This window comes from Streptopelia decaocto, assembly GCF_964273445.1.
Source record: "Streptopelia decaocto genome assembly, chromosome: 1".
NCBI classification, from domain to species: domain Eukaryota; kingdom Metazoa; phylum Chordata; class Aves; order Columbiformes; family Columbidae; genus Streptopelia; species Streptopelia decaocto.
The window spans coordinates 85872142-85894668 of NC_138663.1; the positions used below are offsets into that span (position 1 = coordinate 85872142).

The 22527-nt window shown below is 46.4% G+C and overlaps 2 protein-coding genes across 2 annotated transcripts in view; both read right to left on the bottom strand.

The window, feature by feature from the left end:
- Window positions 1–999: 999 nt before the first annotated feature.
- Window positions 1000–7131, bottom strand: LOC309443763 (cystatin-B-like). Its single transcript, XM_082061017.1, has 3 exons — window positions 7001–7131; window positions 2570–2671; window positions 1000–1821 (listed from the first exon to the last, which is right to left on the bottom strand). The coding sequence occupies exons 1-3, from the start codon at window positions 7064–7066 to the stop codon at window positions 1693–1695; spliced, it is 297 nt and encodes a 98-aa protein (XP_081917143.1). The 5' UTR covers window positions 7067–7131; the 3' UTR covers window positions 1000–1692.
- A 4104-nt stretch (window positions 7132–11235) lies between these two features.
- Window positions 11236–22527, bottom strand: part of CASR (calcium sensing receptor) — a gene marked incomplete at both ends in the record, with an annotated part of 43332 nt that continues 32040 nt past the window's right edge. Inside the window, 3 exons of the mRNA XM_082052822.1 lie at window positions 11236–12686; window positions 15531–15654; window positions 19225–19455. Coding sequence (XP_081908948.1) covers window positions 11236–12686; window positions 15531–15654; window positions 19225–19455 — 1806 coding nt within the window. The remainder of the gene's footprint in view (window positions 12687–15530; window positions 15655–19224; window positions 19456–22527) is intronic.

Here is a 22527-nt window from a genome sequence, read left to right on the forward strand (position 1 = left end):
TCTCTCACACAGAGCACACCTGCAACAAAAAGCCCAGTAATACGCAGGTAAGGTCACCATGCTCTCTCCTCTCAAAGCTGCTTTTCATTTCTTCAGTCTACACCACTGGTCACTGGCTGGACCTTGTGCTGCTGGACTTTTTGAGCACAGCTGTTCAGCAAGTTTGCAGTCCACTTACCTGGCACATACTTAAGCAGCTGATCTATGAGGATATTATGGAGAACAGCATCAAAAGCCTTACCACACTAAACAACATCCATCCTCTCTCATTTGCCAAGATGTTTATCTAATCATAGCAGGCTATTGGGTTGATGAAGCATGACTTCCCCTTTGTAAATCCACACTGACTACTTCCAATTGCTTTTTTGTCATTAATATGTGTGGAAATAACTTCCAGAACCATTTGCTCCATCACCTTCCCAGGGACTGAGGTGAGGCTGATGACCCTGTAGTGCTCCAGGTTCTCCTTCTTGCCCTTCTTCAACATAGAACTGACATTTTCTTGCTTCCAGTCCTGGGGAACCTCCCCCCAGTGCCCATGACCTTTCAAAGGTTGTTGAGTGTGGCCTTGCAGTGACACTGACCTTCAGCATCCATGGATACATCCCCTCACATCCCATAGCATTGCCTAAGTCTGGTTTAAGCGTGCCCCATGCCCGATCCAGCTCTGCTGAGGAAAGTCTTTTCTCCAGACGTTCCTACTCATCTTAGGGACCTCAAATTCCTGAAGGCAAGTCCTACCAATAAAAGCCGAGACAAAGGCAGCATCGAGTGCCGCAGCCTTTCCTATGCCCTCTGTCAGCAGATGCCTTGCTCCACTCAGCACAGTGGGACTGCATTTTCCTTAGTGTTCCTTTCTAATTTCTAACTAAAAGATTGGAATAAACCTAAGGTTATAAGGAACATGAAAAACACTCATGGGAAAAAAAAACTCTGAGCAACATAACCAATATTGAAAACCAGTACAGAGAACAGTGAAACACTACTCAAAGTCAAATATGCCCTTTCAATTAAAGAGAAATGTTTATTGTTATTAATGCAGAAATGCTTGTCCAGCTTAAGTTCTTTTCCAGGACTTTTCCTTAGGACTGAGAAAAGCAGCAAGTTCAGTTCTGTTTTTAAACTCATACCCCCTCTACTGGGCATTATATCCTACTGCTGCAAGCAGATCAACATGATTACCAAGGGAATGTTTGTTTCAAAAGACTACAACCCTCCTCTTGCTTTCAAAACCACTTTGGCTCGGGTCTCTCTTCAGGTCTTTGCCAAGAAAATACATAGCACGATTTAAACCTACAGATATATTCACAGTTGCAAAATAGCACAGAAAAGATGTGGGTTTTCCTCTCGCTCCTTGCTGCAAATACAGAATGCCAGTGCCACTCCCCTTTCAGTTTCTAACCCAAGGAAGTCCAGAAACAGGACTCAGCAACAGTATTGCAGTTATGTTGCACTGAAGTCAGTGCAGCTACTTGGATTTGCATTAGTGCAGGTGAAAGGAGAACCACGTGACTCTAAAATTTAGATATTGCACAGGAAGGGAATGGCATAAAAGCAACTGATTTTTTCCAGTAGGAAGTTAAAAAAAAAGACACTTTCTTTTCTCCTTTGTTGGCACAGGAATCAACATTTTGCACACTATAGAAAATGCACATAAGAACCCATTAGGAAAACACACAAGATAGAAGCTTGCTAGAAAAAAGCCAGTTCATCATGCTTAGTCTTGCTGCTCTGGTAACTGTGGAGACTCAGCGGCTTGTTCTCGTGAGGAAGGCTCTTGAAAACCCGCAGGTGCATGAACTTGTCATTGCCAACATGGACCTGCAAAACATAAAAACCTGTGAGTTCCACAGAATAACAGCAACCTTCAGCAAGAGGGGTGATGCAGACTGGTGTGTTTTGAAGGTGGTGAAGCAGAGAGGTGGTAAGAAAAACCATCACCTCAGAAGGTGTGGTCTTGTTTTAAACCAGACTGGGAGTTATGACTTTGTGGAGTTATGTCTTTATGACCCTCTAATCCTTCTATGCTTGTTAATGCTCCCTATGCCTGAGACAGGGAATGTACATCTAGGGAACCAGAGCTGCATAGAAGTGATTAATACATTACATACATGTAAAATGCTCTAATCTTATCTGGCACAAGCAGCACTTCAATGCTTTCCTCACAGGCACTTGGTTTAGTGTGTGGCATCACTACAGGCAGAGTCACAGTCAGTTTGACACTTCACTGTATCTTTACACATCTGGACTTCACTTAATGTGATGTTAGTGCTCACCATCACGGATGTGTAATTATCCCCAAATCTAAGTCTCATAAAATAACTGAAAAGTAAAAATCATTAGGAAAACAGGGAAGTACTCTCATCTCCATTTAATACAGGGTGATGGGCTGGGAGGTGGGGGGTGGATTTTTTTTTTTTAATGTATAGATTTTTTTCTTATTAAGGCCAAATCATAAGCATCCCTCTCTAGGTAAGTAAAGAAAAAAAGACAACATTCCAAATACTATATGTGTTAATGAAAAAAAACCACAACCAAACAACAAACAACATTGCCCAGTGTCCTCTACCTTGATGAAGTAGTTTGTTCCAGCAACCACCTGAGTTTTAAACTCCACTGCAGTGAAGACATCAAAGGTTTTCCCTTCTTTTTCTTCTAGCTGAGGTTTCACCTTAACAAAACAACAGTTTATTTAAGAATGATGCAAGATTCAAGTACTTAGGACTTAAGGCCCACAATATAAATATGCCTTTGCAACCTTCAGGTCACTACTGCTGAATTCCCAGACACAGAGCTCCTGCTTTTCCAAGTTATTAAATGATCAAAATGAATCATGTTAAGTTTTGTGTTCAAGAAATATGAGAAATCTAAACAGGCAGCAAAGCCAAGAGAGTGGTGTGATTCAGTCGTCACAGACTAACATCAAATCTGGAGCTTTGAACAGAGAACTGTGTGGGTATTCTAGAAGGTTTATGTTGACAAATTATTTCCTCTATTATGTCTCAGCTTCTGTTCTGTATATCTAACAACAAATGTGAAGTGATTCAGTACCTACATGCACAAGACTACACATTTTTAAAGAGAAGTTTTTCACATTTATCATTCTTACAAGAAAAAGGGCCGTCTTCAGCATTACCTCCCTTTTCAAATTCAGAACAAGTTATTACACACCCAGCATCACAGAACAGACAGACATCCAAATATCAAGCTTTCAAAGCAAACTACCCAAGCCTACAACACAACACAAATCTGACAGTTCTTCCAGCACATCTGCTGGAATCTATAATGTTTTCAAACTGCAAATATTTTCCAAAAAATAAATGAACCATAAAGCTTCTGAGCTATCATCCCCATTTCCAGAGTGCAAAACCTGTGCTCAAGAAGTCAGAATAACTTGTCCAATACCTCAGTGGGAGGCATGAACTCACAAGAGTTGCCGCTCTTCTTTCCCACACTTGGCTCTCTAGAACATTGTAGCCACATGGTAATATTCTTGGTCAGGGAAGCAGAAGATTTCAGGCTTTGTTTATAAGGGCAATATGAATTAGTCTTGGGAGTCCTTGCTGCAAGTGCAGGTCTACCCAGGCCTTACCTCCTGCACCACATCATTGTGTAGCCCCCCCTCCACTCCCAGTGCATCAGTACCAGCAGTGAGTAATTTTCTCTTTGCAGTGATATGGTGTATTCCCCCTTCTTCCTAAAGTCAAGGAGAATGAACATATTTGCTATCCTGCCTGAATTCCAGCTGCTTCCTTGGAGGAAAACAAGTGCCAGTTTGCCACTGCTCAGGTGCTCTAGGTGAAGCAGGAACAGAAAATTCCTGCCACAGGGTACATCCTCCCACTGAGAAGGAGCAGGACTGAAGTCTGGTGCCTTCCCAAGACAGGTGATCAGTGATTGTCCTGTTGCTGAGAGCTGTGACCATACTGTACATCATCCCCCAGAGGTCATACACTCTCCACTTCTTCCAGGCCATGGACAGCACATCGAAAGTAGGATAATGATGTTTGGATGCTTTTGTATATATGGTTTTTTTTCCATATGGAAATCAAAGCGCATTCAACAACTTTGCATTTGAAGATGCAAGGAAGAGCACAGCCCCAGGAAGTGCAGTGATTCAGTCCTTCCTGAGTCAGAGGACGGAGCAAGTGGTTTCAGTTTCCATCACTAGAGCTACTATTACGAATTTTAAGCAGCAGGTGAGAGGGTGGGCATACGTATCCCATGGACCCTGTGCTGTCCTGTGCTCCTTTAGCAATCCTAGGTGCTGTGCAAGGTTGGTTTCTCAAGTCTCCAAACTGACCTGGCTCAGCACATTTTGTTTCCACCAGAAAGCCAAACACTAAGCTTCATGACCCCAGGCAGCGGGGGGTGACACGTGGCTGCAAGCTTGTCAGGATGTTATTGTGACAATGACTCAACGCAGCATGTGACAATGGGCATTCTGATGCAGTACGGAGAGGGAGAGCCCAGAAATACTCTTTGAAAGACCTGGTACTGCCCACCATATTAGTTCACCATGTCAGTCTAAATCTGGAGGTCCTGATGGACAGTGCACCACACATGAGCCATCACTGTGCCCTGGTGATAATGAAGGTCATAGCATTCTGGGCTGCATCAGCAGGAGCCTCACCAGAAGAGAGAGGCAAACGATTACTGTGTTTGTTAGAGCACATGTGGAATACTGTGCCCATTTTTGGGCCCCCAGTACAAGAAAGATGCCGATAAACTGTAGCCAGCTCAGCAGAGGGCCACTGCGAGGTCAGATGGCTGGAGCACTCATGCTGTGAGGAAAGGAAGAAAATGAGCTTGCTCAGCCTGGAGAAGAGAAGATAAAAGCTTTGGATAAAAGCTTTCCAGTCCTTACAAGAAGCCAGGATCTTTACAGAGGGGCAGAAGAATGAGACTCAATGGTCATAAGTTGAAATTGGAGGTTGAGACCGGATATAAAGAAGAGCTTTTCCCATGAGGACACTGGCAGAACAGCAGCCTGCCCGGAGAAGTTGTGCAGTTCCTGTTCTCAGAGGTTTTTAAGACCCGACTGGACAAAGCCCTGAACAGCCTGGGCCTCCTGACCCTGTGCTGGGCAGGAGGTGCAGCCCTTTCCCACCCAAAAAATCTGTGATTCAATCATGCCCTGAAGGTTCTTTGTTGTTCTGCGTGGCCTGTTTCCTTACTCCCAGAGCAGTTACTGAAAAGCAGATGGTTCAAAAAAATCACCCTAACTAACCTCTGCCACAGGTGCCAGTAGGAAGCCAAGGACTGAACAGGCCTGGGTGGAAATCCTTGCTGTGGAGAGGCAGTTCCTGTGGGACTCCTGAGCCAGAGACACTGTCAGAAGGAAGCTGTCCTACTCTCCCACTGTACCTGCTCTGGGCAAGCAGCAGTACTTGCCAGGTCCACAAATCTGACCGATGTTTGGCCATCGCTGCTGTTCTTACGAAACAATAAAATGGAGGCAAGAACTGGAAAAGCAGGAACAGGAGATGCATTTATGGCAAACAAACTGGCAGGCTCTAAAAAATCTCTACAAACATTTGATTTTAAGCAAACAAAGTAATTTTAGAAGTCTACCTTGATTTAAGAAAACAGACACAACTTCACAGGCAAATTTCAGTTTCGAGTTTTCCCATGTATTTTAAATAAAGTAATACAAGCTGGCAGTCAAAACAAGCTGGATAAGCTTTGAAATATTTAGGTAATTTAAATTAAAATGCCAGATTTTTTGTTAATTCCATTCACGTCTGATTCCAGATGGGTTTTGTTTTTACTCTTCATCTTATATTTGGACTACTAAACCACCACAGCCTGCCACAGAATGGAAATTCAGGATTCAAAACAAATCTAGTTTTCAGACTATATGCAACACTAATCGCATAAGCATGTTATCTTTAACATGACACGTAGACCTCTTCAGGTCAAAACAATTATTATGACTCTCTCAGCAATTCTCAGTAGTGTACTCATTCCTGCAGACTCAGGTTAGTGCTCAGGAGATGCACATATCTTTTTTTTTTTTTGTAATGAAAGATCATCAGATTCTACAAGCTAAACTTCAATTTCAATGACTGTGCCTTCAGGTGCTCTGTATATGTTTAGTAACTGCTGCAGCCTAGGGAGCTTGTCTTTCATCTTTCTCCACTGGCTTGACACACCCTGGCTGATAAAACCAAAAAGCAGAAGGAACTTGAGTTCACTCATGACTGAAACAAGACCACGTGCTTTGAAAGAAGAACTTAGTTGTACCCTGGCATTTTTAGAGCAAAAGCAGGTGCTGCTCCATTAACATGGGCTGTCATTCATCTATCCTGTAAGTGGCATCAGGGTTTGGAGCTGTGAGCGTGCAGAGTTGAATTCTGCTTTGGGGAATAGAAGCAGCAGCAGAGAAGTTTTATTCGTCCTCCAACACCAACAACAAAGTGGCTACAAGATTTAGACTTTGCAAGAACCTCCTGAGCTCCTTCCTCAAGCTAATAGACCTTTTGTAGCTGGGACAGACACCGGCAGCAGTAACGGGGCCCGCAGCACCAGGGCTGACCCCGAGCACTCAACACGGTCACCACTTGCTCTCTAAATCCCTCCAAAATGTCCCCTTAAGATTCTGAGCCTGCCCTGCCTGGATGCAATAAAACCACGCGAGGCCAAGCAGGCAGAGGGAGGGCTCCAGAGCGCCAGGAACCGCTCAGCACATTCACAGTCATTCTTCCTGCTTTTAAGCCGAGGGGGGAGGAAAGGCGTCTCCGCCTTCAGCCCTGCTGGGCAATGGCCGAACACCCGAGTTCCCCGCCAATCCCTACACCGGGACGAGGCCCCAGCCGTCCTGTCACACCGGCCGCCGGCGGCTGCCAGCCCAAGCCGGCGGGCTCCGACCGCCAGCAGGCCCGGCGGGAGAAGCCCCGGGAGACCCGCCGGCCCGCCCCGGGCTAGGCCAGCGCCCGCCGCCAGGCCCTTCGCGGGCCCGGGGGTCCCTCCCGGGCTGGCCGCAGCGCAGCCCCCTCACCTCCTCCGCGATCTGCTGCGTCTCGGGGGTGGCGGCCCGGGCCGCCGAGGCGCCCCCGCACAACATGATGGCAGCCGCTTCGCTCTGCTCTGCTCCGCGCCGCCCCGCCCCGGCCCTCCCGCTCGGGCGGGGCCGGGGCTGCCGGCGCGGCGGGGCCCGGGCACAACGCGGGGGCTCAAACCTGCATTTGGCCTTCCCGAGCTGTGGGGCGGGAGCGCCCGGGCCCCAGTCACCCCCGCGGGGGCAGCGGTCGCTCCAGGGCCGGGGAAATTTTAGTGCAGCACAGCGGGACCAGGTGTCTCTGGGCATGGCAGAACGCGTCCCGCCCCATGACAGGCTGCAGTCGCTAGCTGAAGGAAGAGATGCTAAAAGCAAGAGGTGCAATGAAAGCTGCCGGCAGAATGACCCACAGGAGGTCTGCAGCCTGTCCTCGGCGGTGACACCTGTGGGAGAGGCCTGTGTCAGGACAGGGCTCTCATGAGCTGCTTTCTTGTCCAGCCTGTCATGTTTTCCAGCAGCTATCATCTACTTGTAAAGTTTCCCAGTACATGACTCCCTTGTTTGCTGTGTTCCTAATTCCCTCTCCCAGGCTGGTTTTGCTGTTTCTCAGCCAGCAAACCAAAAGCTGCATGAATTGCCCAGCCTTTGAGGAATTCCCCTGATGAGAATGCAGTCTGAATGTTCAGGCCTTTAGCTAAATTTCGCTGCGATTTACACATCCAGATTTCTTGCAAAAACAACAGCAAAAACCTACCTTCCTCCGCCTGCTTCCCAGCACTTCTTGGTACATTTGGTAAATATAGCCCTAAATTTAACCACAGCAGGTATTGCATACTGAATCAACTTCCTGAACTGGTAAGGGGGACATGGTGAGAAGGATGAAACAGACCAGAGAAGAACAATTTCTTTTCCTTGGTATTATCTTACTCCTCTGTGGAGAGCAAGTAAATGTTCTGCTGGGGCTTTGGGCCAGCACAGCTCAGCTGGGTTTGTGAGCAGAGGTTGAAGGATCAGGCTGCTCACTGGGATGGTTCCCTGCCCATCGGCCATGTTTGCCAATGGATATCCCACCATGGAGTTGATAATACTCTTTGCCTCTGCCCCCACTGCTGTTGCTTCTCTGCCAGGTGGTTTGGGAAACACCGACATTGGCAGGTGCTTTCCAGTAGATGTTTGAGCTACAGGGTGGGACAGCCATGCATGTGGACAGCTTCTGTTGTGACATGCCAGTGGAAGTTTGCAGGCTTGAGCTTTCGAAATAAGGTTGTTACCCAACTTGTCTTCATCAGTATTTTCTTGTGCGAAACACAGACAGGTGTCTGAGCAAACTACCTCTTCTCCTGGACTTGGCAGGATGGGAACATATACTCTCCTCTGTGCATGGGAAAAAAGGGTTTGGTTGCAAATCACTTTCACGAAAAGGGTCCTTTTTTACTGGGCTTCCCTAGTATCTAGTGTGTGCATCACCAGAAGAGGCTGCAGCAGCAGCTGTCACACAGTGCGTGGAGCTTGATGCTCAGAGCTCAGGGTACATATGCAGTGAGGGTGGGTGAGGGTTCCCCAGCAAATTGAGCACAGCTGGTCTGTTGCTGTAAAACTACGGCAGCTGTTGGAGCCCATCGTGTGCCAGCGCACACATTCCTTTTAAGTAGATGTAAAGAACAAAAAAACACCTAAAGAATGAAAACTGCCCAAAGAATGAAAAACACCCAAATGTCAACATTTTCTACTGTGTGCATAGCCAGTGAATACAGTTCTCCAAACAAGGCAGCTGATGGTGACTTTCTGTTTCTCATGTTGCATGTGTTAGTGCAGTCTCTTCAGTTTGTATCCTGTGTCATTTTGTTTCATTCATTAAGCAGTGCTGTCAGCTTCACTTCAGGGGTTACTGTTCTGGTTTTGGCCTGTAGGAATAATTCAACAGCACTAAAACTATTTGGCTACTGACATTTTTGGTGTGGGCCATAACCAAAGTATTATTTTATTTTTGTTAGCCCTTTCTGCCATCTAGTGCCCATCTCTGTTCATGCATTTAGACTCAAGAGACCACGAGTCTTAATTCCTCCCCCTAAACTAAACCTAGAGGCCACATTCAGCAGCCTGGTGAAGGAACCTGTTTTTTCAGAAGCAATGAGCTACTCTGACTGGGTCCAGTGGTAGAATGTGGTTTCCAAAATTGTGGTCACAAGGATTTATATTTTCAAACTCCTTTTTTTTTTTTTTTTTCTTTTAACCAGCTGTGCCATAGCTTTAATCAAATATTATAATTTGAAGGCCTTACAGTTAAAGTTGGATTGATTCTTCCATGGTGTAACTAAAATTTGAGCCCATGCTGAGGTGGATATAACAGGTCAACAAGAAGGCTAAAATAACTTGTCTGACCAGCACATTCCTTGGGGTTATGGACTTTCACTGTGCTCTACTAAGCCCAAACTCCTCTTCCTTATCAGTAACAAGTAGAGGTGGCAAAACAAAGTTTTTATGCAGCAATGTCACCTGTAAGTTTTATTTGCCTGCCCTGGCAAAAGAACAACCAAGCAAAAACAGTAACAAAAGAATTGTGGCATTTTCCTCAACGCATCCACACATTCATTCCATTTCTGCTCACACTAAGCTGCAGGCCTGTCTACCTTTCCACAGTGGTCTGGATTACCTTCATGTTTGATGAGGAAGGGTACTGACTTTGTGCCAGACGCTTGTTCTTGCACATGAGATCTAGGAAGAGAGAAATAAATTCTGCAATGTAACCCTACCCCTTCCTGCCAGGATGTTGAGGGACACTTCTTCTCTCATCAGGCTGCAGTAAATATCTCTTCTTATGACTCTCTTACTTACAACATTTCCAGCATGGATGGAGAAGAAACAGGAATACCTTGCAAAATCAGTAGCACTTATGTCTGCTTTTGGGGGAGTGGAACAAGTGTCATGAATAATGAAGTTCTGCTGTTTTCTTTGCTGAAATTCTTACTGTTTTTCTTTAGGTACATCCGCCCTCCTTGTGCTAGGTGCCCTCTCTTCAAGATGGGCCAAGAAGAAAATAACCTGGTAGGTGGCCTGTAGGAGCCAAAACATATACAGTTTACCCATTTGTGTGTGCATGTCTCAGAGCCCAGGCCTGTATGTTCTCCTCCTCCTGCTACCTACCAGCACATACACTTCAGATACTCACTCGTTCCTGCAATCGTATTGCCACATTGGGGTTATTTCTCCACCCCTAACTCCTCCATTTCACCTTGTTTCATTTGTGGTGTTTCAGGCCCACCAGTGTCGTCAGGAGTAGCACAATGCTCTGTGTAGGTGTGAGGCAGATTAATATGGGAAAGCACAACACTGACTATGGTGTGAAAGGGTTAGCCATGTATGCCATGTGGAATATTACAGCAGCAACACTTTGTTAAGCATACAACTATGAGCGACATAATCACGGATACATCTCATTGTGCTCTCGCAGCGTTCTCTAGGGGGGGATTTACAAGCTGTTCCCCCTCCACCAAAGCAGGTAGGCTGGAGGTAAAGCTACCTCAGCTGGAGGAAAACAGTAGCAACCTAGTAGCTTGGTCTAGTGCAATGGAGTCTATGAAGAGTACTGTCCAGTATTTCCTGCTGGGCAGAAAGGAGAGATTGGGACATTACTAAATATAAATAGCAGGGCACTCTGTCACATAAATACTTTACATGTTCACACCCTCGGCTGTACACAGCATGCAGGATGTTGGGGCTTTTTTTATTCTCCCCACAACCGAACTTTTCCCAAGTGAAGCTGTGTACCTTGCTTCTGTAGAGCTGAGAGTCCTGATGCACATGGTTACAGATCACATATACTGGATAAAGAGGGAATATTATACATAGTGGGAAAGAGGAATATTATACATAAATGTAAAAGCAGAGTATAGTGGATTGCCTAATGCCTCCCATAGTCAGCTGATTTGCAGTCTGGCAGGAAAAGCTTACAGAGGCAAGGCAGCATGCAGACTTCTGCTTAAGGCCCACCAGAGGAGATCTTCACTCGTCCTTCTGAGATGTCCTGGTTTCAATAAAGCAAATGCAAATTCAGTCCAAGGCTCCCCAGACACACTCCTTCCTCTGGAGGCACGTGTATTACCCTGCCGGCGCTAACAGTACAGTGTGGTGGGGCTGTGTCACAGGAGCGTGTCTTTGTTGTCTTTCCCGTTCAGAAGCAAGAGGTGAGCAAGTTCCTCTTGAGGGGCTGATGTGCTTTTCATGATCTTCTTTCGTTAGGAATGTACCGTGTTCTCTGTGACAGAGCCACCTCCAGTGCCTATAAAATTTCGGGAGTTAGCTGACAGCAGAGGAGGCTCCGCCTCAGCGCTTGGTACCTCTTCTTTGGCGTCTCCCACCACTGACTCCTGCGAGCTGCTCTCCGGGCTGGAAGCTGCCTGGAAGCTGGGCTCAGCGCTTAGGGGCTCACTGTTCTGCAGGGGAAGCAGGGCCCGGTGCCGCATCAGGCTGTCGTCGCTGTTCTGGGCCTCCAGGGAGTTCCTGCGCTTGGCGTTCCTGTTGGCCATGGCGTTCTTCTGCGGCTCCTCGAAGCTCAGCGACAGGGTGACCGTGCCACTCCCGAAGCTGACTTTCTGCTTGCACCCACGTTGCTGCTGGCGCTGCCGCTCAGCGGAGGCTGGTAGAGGAAAAGGGTCTTCGTGGTTGCTTTTGCTGCTGATGGAGGAGGAAGGTGTGGAGCCGGTGGAGCCCCCCAGGCTGTTGGAGCGCTTGCGTGACACGTTGCTCCGTCTCAGCGTGGCCCTGGCAGCCACCTTGAAAGCATGGGCGGCTGTGCTGCAGCGCACCTCCTCGATTGTGTTGCGGGAGGGCTTGAAGAGGATGATGTAGACTTTGTTGAAGAAGATGCAGGCCAGGAGCCCGAAGCTGGCAGCCAGTATCGCAATCACCTCCACGGCAGAGACGAACTTGCCGTATGTGCTGGCATAAGCAGGGATGAAGGAGATCCAGACAATGAAGAAGATCAGCATGCTGAAGGTGATGAACTTGGCCTCATTAAAGTTCTCAGGCAGCTTTCGAGACTTGAAGGCGAAGAAGAAGCAGATGGCCGCCAGGAGGCAGGTGTAGCCAATGAGAAAGCCGAGGGCCATCAGGGAGCCTTCATGGCAGGTGATGAAGATAATTTCATCCTCGAGTTCATGGTTTCGGTAACTGGATGGCGGGGCTGTGTAAAGCCAAATCACACAGATGACAATCTGCACGAACGTACACAAGAAAACCAGGAGGAACTGGAGGTTGAGGCCCCACCACTTTCGGTGGAGGCTCGTGGGGATCTTTGCCTCAAAGACAAGCAGGACACGGTTGGTTTTCACCAGGATGCAGGAGATGCAGAGGACAAAGCTGATGCCGAAAGCTGGCTGCCGCAGACGGCAAGTCCAGTTCTGGGGCTCACCAATGAAGAACAACGAGCTGGAAAAGCAGCAGAGCAAGGAGAAGAGGAGGAGGTAGGACAGCTCCCGGTTTGTGGCCTTGACAATAGGTGTGTTGCGAAATTTGGTGAAGACTCCCAGGACAAAAGAGGTCAGGAAAATTCCCAGCACAGCAAAGAGAGTCAGAGCAATTCCAAAGGGCTCCGTCCAGGACAGAAACTCTATCTGTTTGGGGATGCAGGATGTGTGGTTCTCGTTGGACCAGTAATCCTCAGGGCACTTGTCACAGGCACTTGCGTCTGAAAAAGAAGTGATAGGGAGAGGGAGTGTTTTTCAGAATGAGAGGCTGAAATGTGGAATGACATATATGGCAGCTACGCACCAGCCTTCACCTTAAATATACAGGGTGTTCCCTTCAGGTGTCTGCAGGTTCCCAGAATCATATGTTGGTGTCTCAGAGTGTTTTACACTGAAGGAACCAGCCTCCCATGGGCTATATAGCAAAACACAAAGCACACTTAGTTACAGTTTTAAAAAAGTCCTGCCCTTGCACTCATGTTCTTGGAATCCATTTCCTGGCAAAACTTTGCAAACTTTGATTGCTATCAGCTGTTATACAGGCTCTGTCCCTCTCTCTTTCTTGTTCCTTCATTTTTATAATCTGCTCTGCCTTTATCCCTCTCACACTTTTATCATCATTTGAAACATCCTGCCTGTTTCTATTACAGAGAAAATTAAAAACGTGCTTGCCTCCTTAAGTGCTTTGAGAGCCTATTTCATATTCCACGGAGGCGAGTCTCACAAGTGTTTAAATTGCTCTTCCCTGAAGGTAGACAATGCCCTTGACTCCCATCTTTCATTTCATGCTGGAACATCAGGGGAAGATGTGTCTTAATGATATCACTCTCCCCACACCCAGCAAAGAGTCCTGCTGATACTTATAAAGGAAAAATTGATGCCTTCATCTCTTTCCTCAACATGACACTAGTTGTGCCTACTGGGATGGCAACATATGTCTCCAATGGCTGCTGGGATCAAAAGGCAAAGACCTGCTGCTTCTGCTCTTCTTCTTCAACTCAAAAGGGTCTTGTGCACTCATGCAGAGGGCCATGACTCCCTTGATGGCAGTGGAAAGGGGTTGACAGCAGTGAGTTGGAAGTCACGACCTACCTCAGCCTTCAGGATCCCAGTGGATAGCAATGGGCTGGGAACACACATTCAGAAACCTCCTTTAGCAGCAACCTCCCTTTTGGCTTTGCACCTGAGCATGGACAGATGCTCGAAGCATAGCTCCCAGAGCAGAGCTTGATGCTAATAAGAAATCCAGGAATGCCCAGCTAGTGAGGGCACAGGATTTCAAGCTCTCTTGTTCTGGAGGGGTGGTTGGGGGGAGCATGCGTGACCTGATATGATACTGCTTCCATAATAACTGGTTGCCTCAGCTAAGCTGTTCATGTGAAAAACTCCGTCACCACGTCATTTCAATTTTCATCCATCCAGCCAACCATTTTTATTTTTCTTGTGCCTTTCAGCTGGAGGCCTATGGCAAACTGTGGGCAAGGCAGAGCCAACTTCACACAGCAGGGAGCTCAACCACCTCTAGCAGAGACAGAGGCAGCTCTTCAGCTCTGCATCCTAAAGATGTGCCTTCCCTGTTGTCTTACAGAACATGCTGCCACTGAAGGGAGCAAAGCAGATCTCCCTCCTTCCCCAAGGCTGGTCATTCCTGCTCCCTTCTTTGTGTTAGCACTAGAGGTCAGATAGATAGCTTCTCCTTCTAGCTGGAAACTCAGCTTGCCAAAAGTTTGTTTTTAGGAAGACCAGGGACCTGATCCAACTCACTCTGTGATCCCCTGAGTGCCAGCACTGCTCCTGGACAAAGGGTGGCAGCAAACAGCTGGGAGAGGACTCGACAGATCATCTCTTTCAGTAGCATCACTGTCTCAGCTGGATGAGACTGGTAGTGAAATTGATCTCTATGCCTATAAAACTGGCAAGCTCAGGAAATAAAGAGCATTAACGTCAGCTAAAATTGCAGCAGGAAACTGTGGAGTCAGAAGGCAGTTGCCCCTGCAGCCCCACAAATTTCACTAGAACACCAGTTCTAGCTCCCAAAATAATGTGAAAAACATGAAAAAACCCCTGTTACACATGACCAGAATTGCTTCTGTTTAATTTGAAAATGCTACTCCCAAGCATCCTGTAGTACTATATGTTCATGCAAAAAAATTATAATTCCTGTCTGATAGTATGTAAATTAGATTCTCCCAAAGGAGACCACTTGTTCCATTTTGCAAGCAGGTTACTGAGGTTTTCATCTCAGGGAAGGTCTGCACCATGTGCTGGGGCCAGTGCTGCTGGAGGGGGTGTGAGGAGATTCCGAGCACTCTGCAGTGTGGAGGGGGCTGCTCTTCTGAAAGGATTTACTGGCCTTCATTAACCCTGGGGATGCCCAGCACTGAGGGAGCACTAATGGTGTTGGAAATTCAGAATTTTTCAACCAGTTCTAAAACTGAGGTTATCTTTTCCATCCACTGCAGAACCTGAGTGGCTTGGTCCAAGCTCCCACTGAAACCAACACAAAAGATGTCTACGGAGAGGACCCAGAGATTCTGCTCTTTTGCAGTGCCAGTGCTCAACAGAAACTGTGGTCGGTGAGCCTGTAAAGGGAAATATCCCTCTCTGCTTGTGAAGTCAGGGGTGGAATTGACTTTCTTTCTTTGTAAAGCATGAAATAAAACACTGACAACATGAGGAAAAGAGGGAGGCAAACAGATAACTACAACATTTAGGATTAGGGTAGGGAGTGTCTTCTTCCTCCAGGATTTTGGAGGAACAAAAGCTACTGCTACAGTGCAAAGAGTTTGCTTGTGACTGCCTGAGAGGCTTCTTATATGCGAGTTCTTAATTCTCCTAACTCAAAGCAGAAGGGACAAGCAGGCTTAGCAGAAGACAGGACCTGAGGACCACAGGACTCAACTCCTGTAAGCTTTTCAGAAGTTACGCCAGGCTTTCTGTGAAGGCTCCTGGTGAGGGAACCTTCAGCTCAGCACTGCAGGGAAGTGACTTCAGCCCAGGTGCAGGTGATGCCGAGACACCTCACGTGGTCCTCTCCAAACCCAAAGCAGCTCTGTGGGTGTTACCTGTTTCATCACTGTACTCCCCATCGGGGCAGTCCACACACTCGAAGCAGCAGGTGGGCTCTCCCTCAATAATGCCCTTCCTGGTGCCCGGGAGGCAGTCCCTGCTGCAGTTAGAGAAAGGCACCTGCAAGAAAAGGAGGGTTAATGGTGTCAGTGTCCCACGTACAGCCTTTCTACAGCAGGTCCTTGGGCTTCCTCCAAGGGTGTTATGGCTTGATTAGCATGCTGGATGGAGAGCCTCAGAGGTTCCCATCTTCCCTCCACAGAACAGACACATTTTGCACAATAGGTGTTCCCCAACCTACTGCAGTTATATTTGTTTGAAAGAACACATCAAGGGATGGTAGGGAAGATCAGCAGATCTTTGTAATCTCTACTGTGTTGTGGGCACTATGAACTGGTCTGTGACCCATGATACACATGCCAGAAAACAGTCATTAGATGGTTAAAAGACAATGAATCTCTACTGGCAGGAATTTCAGTCAGCCTTGGAGATGATGGGCTCTGACTGCTTATTGCCAATCCCATATATCATATATTGACTGCTAGTGATTTATGGGATTTAAAACAATTTCTTGAAACCCACGTCCTCCTGTTCTTCTGAAGAACCCCTCCAACCCATACAAAAAAAAAAAAAAAGGTAAACTAAGTAAACAAGAGGTGTTTTCATATGAAAGAAAGAAGGACCCTGTTTTGAGAACCTTGAGCATCTAAAGATGTAGATCAGCAGATCCGAAGGCTTCCAGACTTCTGTTGCTGCAAATGATGGGCTGTGTCACCTGCTGGCTGTGCATTTGCACTGTGTGTGAGCCCACCTGGGCACAGTTGTATCCTGGCAGCAAGTGGTTGCATGGGCATGCTCACCGCGTGCCTAAGGCACACTGACAACAAGGTGTTCAGCATAGTGACTGGAGGTCTAGGCCTTTTCTACACAGAAGCATGGCATGAGGTTCAGCTCACCTTTTCCCAACTAGATTACAGAAAGAGAGGTGACATGAAACATGGCTTTCTCAGCTCAGGGTAGTTAAACCCACAACTTCCACTGGCAGCAAGGTACCATCATCTGTACATACCTAAGGGCAGCTCTGGTTGGAAGCCTCCATTCACCTTTTTGAAAGTTTGCTGCTATTTTGCCCAAGTGCTGCTAACCTGCTGATCTCCAGGAAGCTCCTGTGTGGATGCACTTCAGCAGTGAGTCCAGGGTATGGTTTGGAAATTGCCTGTATGCAGGCATTGACCTCAGCCACAGGGTAAGCAGGTCCTTGGTAGTGCCAACTCCTATGTGGATCCACTGATTTTGTAACTCTGGTATTTGCCTGCAGCTGAGAGCAGTCACCATTGGCTGTCACTCTGAAGTACAGCTGCAGCACAGTTTGGGAACCCTGTTTCTAAGGTGTTAATCAGGATTGCATAATTAATTGGACAGACACATATCCGGGGCAAATCCCTGCAGCTCCCCACTTGAAGCACTCCTTGCTGTTAAAACCTATTGCTATTAATATGGTTTGCTATTAATACCTGTTCCTTGAGACCGTCTTTTAGCAGGTTGTGCATCCACCAAGAGGACTTCATCAGTTGAGACTGTCTTTCCCTAGGCTGTCACTGGTGATTTCGAACAGGACTGAATCAGAGGCCTGACTGAAGTAATGCAGTGATTTCCCATTATCTACTAAACTGATTTTGCTTCCAAGGAGGCAAATTAAATTGGTTTGGCATGATTTCATCTTGACAAATTCATGCTGGCTTTTTCTTATCGGTTTATTATCCTCTAAGTGTTTATAAATGGTTTAATATATATTTTTTATCAAGTCTTTTATATTACTGAATCTCAGCTCTATTGTGTGTAATTCCTTTGGCTCTCTCATATCTGCTTTTAAAAACAGGTATTATGATTACCCTCCTGTAATCCTTTGAGACATCACCCATCCTCCCAGTTTCTCAGAGATGAATTGCTCGGTACTTTTGAGATTGCTTTGGCTGCCTTCTTAAGTATTCTGTGGGGAATTTCATCAACTCCTGCCAAAATGAATCTATCTATCATACCTACTCTTTAACTTGTTCTTTTGCAAGTCTGGCCAATGCTGAAGTTCTTGAGTTACAATTAACTACATTTGATATTTTTTTGAGGATGACAGAGGCATAGAAAGTTTAAATGAGTGAAGTACTGGCCACTCCGTGAGCAGAGCCTTTTATCTGGAAGAAATTCAAACTCTATAAACTGGAAAGAAAGCTGCAAGAGACAGAGAGATTACAAACCCCTCCACTGGCACACAATTTACATGCCCTGGTATGACACTGCAACATCCAGTTGCATTTTTTGAAGTTTAGGACAGAGAACAAAGATAAATATTGCACTGCTGGAGGAATTTAGACTCAATTTAAGGTAAAAAAAATAAATCCTGCCTGTTGGAATAGGTGTCAGTGGCATTTTACAATGGTCAGAAGAAGGGGTTAGAATATCAGGGTTTTTTTAAATTCCACTTGTAGTTTGGGCTCAGAGTCTCCCGCTGGGCTTAGAAAAGCCTGAGCTCAGTATTTCTTCTACAGTGTGCTATGTCTGACTCATTCCTCTGTCAGAGGGGCCTGGATTTGAACCAGAAGTGAAACTGTGGTATCTGGAGTGAAGGTAAGGCTTAACTGCTGGTGTAGTTGTGTTAGGCAAGTTACGCTACTGCAGAAGCAGGTGTCCAATCTGTTGGCCAACGTGAATAATCACCTGGAAGTGAATTGCCTTGTTCATTAAATCAGGTGCTGATTTAACACATCTAAACACTGGAGCAGGACCAATGACTTTTCTAAGCTAACGCTGTGTCAGCTCCCAGACCACAAGCCATATGCCCGCTCAGTGTTGCCTCTGGGAGCCGGGATTTCTGTCTAGGCTGGAGTGGGCTGCTGCTGGCTATGGTGGCAGCTCGTCTGGCTCTTGTCCAGAGATGTCTGCACCGCATTCCCATAATGCTGGGAAGACACGGTCATGGCTGCTAGGGACAATACAGGTATTCTGAAAAGATCTAACACATGTAAGAAAGCAGAGAAGGACTTAGGCCTGAATAAAGTAAATGGCTACACCACGTACTTTTGAGATTGCATAAGCATCTTCTGGTAGATTAAAAAAAGTTAACAGGTACTGGCATCTCCCACTATTTGAGGACCATGTCCAAATTAACCTGGAAAGACTGACAGGGCTTGTTCTGTTTGGTTTGCAAGGCAAGGATATGTGGAAGGCCCTGGGACTTGGAGGGTAAAGCCAATAGAAACAGCTGCAAATTTAACGAGGAGCAGGAAGAGTCACTTCTTGATACAGAGATACTGGGAGTGGAAGAAACGGCTGTTTCAGTAATGAAACTATGGTGCTCAGGAAAACTTGGCTTAGTCAACAACCAGACTCATTTTCTCAATTTCTTGTCCTTGTGGAAACAGCATTACAAAATTCCAAGCTAACTACCTGGGCCAGAAAAAAGGTATTATTTAAAGCATTAATACTTAAGCTCATCAAATGTGTAGGAGAAGAGAACCAGCTGCCCGTTATTTCCAGAAGTGTGTAATAGGAGTGTGAAAGACTACGGCAGAGACCATGTAAACAGCAAAATGAATGAGTCTTTTAATGAGAAATGGAGCCGTAATACAGGAGTATGCAGGGTTAGTTGCAATTTCAGCTTGTCGCAACTTGGGAAACATTGCTGTGAGCACTTACCTCCTTAGAGAATCCACTCCACAGGATCTTGTTTTCATTGATAAAAAGCCTCTCCCCTTTCTTGGCATACACGTTGTAGTGCCCAACCTCCTCAAAAACGACTGAGCCATCCTCCGGGGAGAGATGCCAATTGATTATCGAGTAATTTCCCACCAGATCCCCAAACTCATCAAAATCCACTTGCTCCCCCATGTTATTGGTGAAATTTAAGTGGCGCAGATGCTTGAGAACCTAGAGAGAAAGAGACAGTGTGAATGCCTGTGTGTCACAGCCCTACCACAGCACACATCCGCTGTGGGGACAAAACTGGAAATAATCAATTTACTACAGTCTTCAATCTCTTAAAAATCACTTAATCACAGCAGTAGCACGTTTTCTCTCATAGACATCACACACACATGGAGGCTGTGCAAACCACATAGACAGCACAAGGTATCACAGCCATCAGTGTGGACAGCACCCACCTGTAAAGCTCTGCTTACCAGCTGCTACCCCATCAACTATTTGGCATTCCTCTTTGGTCCCTTCCAGCTACCTCTGCAAGCCCACAGCTCTCCTTCAGGGGCAGAGAAGAGGCAGCAGCCACGGAAGTGCTTCAGTCACACACACACATCCCTCTCCCCCTGCTCTTGCTACCACTTGGCAGAAATGCTCTCAGCTGGCATCACCCATCCTTGAATGATCAATCACTCAGAAACGGGAGTGCTTGAGAAACAATTTACAAACTTGACTTTTGATTGAAAAACCCCAAGCCCAATGCACTTCAGTAAAGAACAACAAATCAAGCTTGCTCACCACATGACAGGCCTGAAGAATCCATAATATTTTTTTTGTCTCCTGTCACCTGGTTGCATAGTTTCAAGTAATCACATTCTACCTGTCCCCATGTGTTGACTCCTGTAATTTTCACCTCGTGCCTTAAACTGTCATATGCTGTGGACAAGTGCAGTTAATCCCAGGGACAACTGCAGTTGCAAAATTCACAATCTAGTATAGCCTGACAAGTAGACCAAAGAAACTGCAGCACGAAAGAAAGCTGATACTGGCAACTGTGGTGCAATACATCCACATCATATGTTTCTTCAAAAGTTAGTTGCTGGTTTGTGCACTTATCAGATTCCGCCCCCCCCCCCCCCCATTTAATGGATGTTGTTAGTTACTCTGTAGATCTCATCTGCGGAAAGTTGAGGTGACTCTGGGGGCCACCTGGCTGTCAGCTGTCCCTAGACCCCTGTGGCATAGCTGCTGCTGTGCTTCTAGCACCTGCAACAGTTTGTAAGGCCAGTCCCCTCTCTCTCACCTGTGGGTGCCCAAACATACGATCCTGGGTGGAAAAATGTAAGGAAAAGAAAAATGGAATCAATTTGTCTGGGCAGGCAGACCCCTCCTCGCCCCACAGACATAGAACAGACAATATAGTTTTGATGAAGCCTTTTCACCTGGAAGTACAGGAGAACAGAATCACTTCATTAATTCCTGTTGGTTTTGCTAAATTGTCTCATTTTTCTCTGTTTCCTTTTGGGATCCTCCTATCTCAAGCTAAAATCCCCAGAGCTAGAGAGATACCCTCCTCCCTCTTTGCCTATATCAATGCCAGGCTGAGAGAGTTCAGAAAAATCACAGTAGTACTGCGCAGGGCATGGTTGGCAATACCTTTTAATATTTCTGTGATGTTGATGGAAGTACATCAAAATATTGCCACAGTATTCAGTCTTTGAATAATGGGTGAGATGGTGGAAGCAGGATTTTTTTTCTGTCTTTCTCATCTCTGCTGGCCCTTCTCAGTAGACCAGCTCCCCCGTAAGGTGTGCAGCTGCAGTGACCTCACTGAAGAACCAGGATCTGTTCCTAGAAGACCTCACCTTCTGATGAACATGGCAAAAGAAGGAGCTCTGTGGAGGGATGAGGCATTGCCTACTGTGGGGAAAGACAGAGGAGACTGCTCCCCTCTCCTCCCCCTTATCCCCGAGGGGCTCCCAGGAAGGCGCTGCTTGCCCGGCTGCAGCAGAGAACAGAGCGAGAACAGAGCAGAGGCAGCTCTGAGGTCAGAACACATGACACAAGGTCTGCAGATCCACAGTAATGTCTGTACTGCATCAACTCACTTTGGCCTTGTCTGCAGCGGGGCTGCAATCCTGGACGTGTTAGCAGGAACTTTGTCCACCAGCAGTGTAGGTTACCAAGCAGGTAACCGCATTTCTCTGCAGGCTCTAGCATCTACCACGGGGTGATACCTGTAGCTTTGATGTCCAGGTCAGATTTGAGTCATAATGTTGAGATGAATGCCATGTTTCTCCTCATTCCAACTCAATGTCGTGCTCTGGTGCAGCACTGGAGCGCTCTGCTGAACAACCATAGGATATCCTGACCAGATATCACTGCTGGGTTGACTGACATCTGTACAGACAGGAGGTGAAGACATTGCACTTCTTTATGACACACATTAGGAGACAGTCTTGCAAAGGCCATATTGAAGATTCTACAGTTCTAGTCCTGCCTCTCCTGGCCAGCTGCAGTCTGGCTGGCCGTAGGGTCAGAGAGATGAATAGTGGAGAAACTTCTGAATTCCCTGGATGCAACTTTTTGTTGTTGTTGTTGTTTAATTTCATAACATTCATCTCAATTAGTTTACCTCCTGACATTAGGCTTCTTAGAAAGCAATACATACCCCTGGCTCCTGGTGGGTTCTTGTAGGTTCAGCAGTATGTTCATCACACACACACACTACACCTGAGGACCCAGGTTATAAACTATTTCAGGTATGAGCTGATATCTTTATCTAGTCAGTAAATATTCATATAAAAGCAATGATCTGCATTTTATGTTTTCTTCCCCCAGGCACAAAATAGCAGCTTCAGCTATGCAGCCATAGCTGGGGAGCAGGAGAGCCCAGTTGCATCAGTTCATACAGAAAGGCACATGCCCAATTTAAAATCCCCAATGGAGGGGCAACAGGAACAACAGGAGTAACAAAACCTGATTTCTCTTTCCAGCAAATACCAAGGTTTACCTTCAAGTCTAAATTTCTGAGGCACAGCTTGCGAAATGGTAACTGAACAACTGCTAGGACATGTTCCTGTTTTAGACAGTAAGGAAAGCCCCGGATACTATCTGTATATCACACAAGTTCTGCTCTCTACAGGGTAAAAATATGGTTTAAACAGCCAAGGAATATAGAAGCACTAAACTTTGAAAGAGGAAGTTGTAGACTCTGAATAACTACAGTACTCTTTCACAGGCATCAGTCTATCAATGATTAGCTAAAGGCTTTACAGTTAAAAATGTGTCACTGTGTTTTGTAAC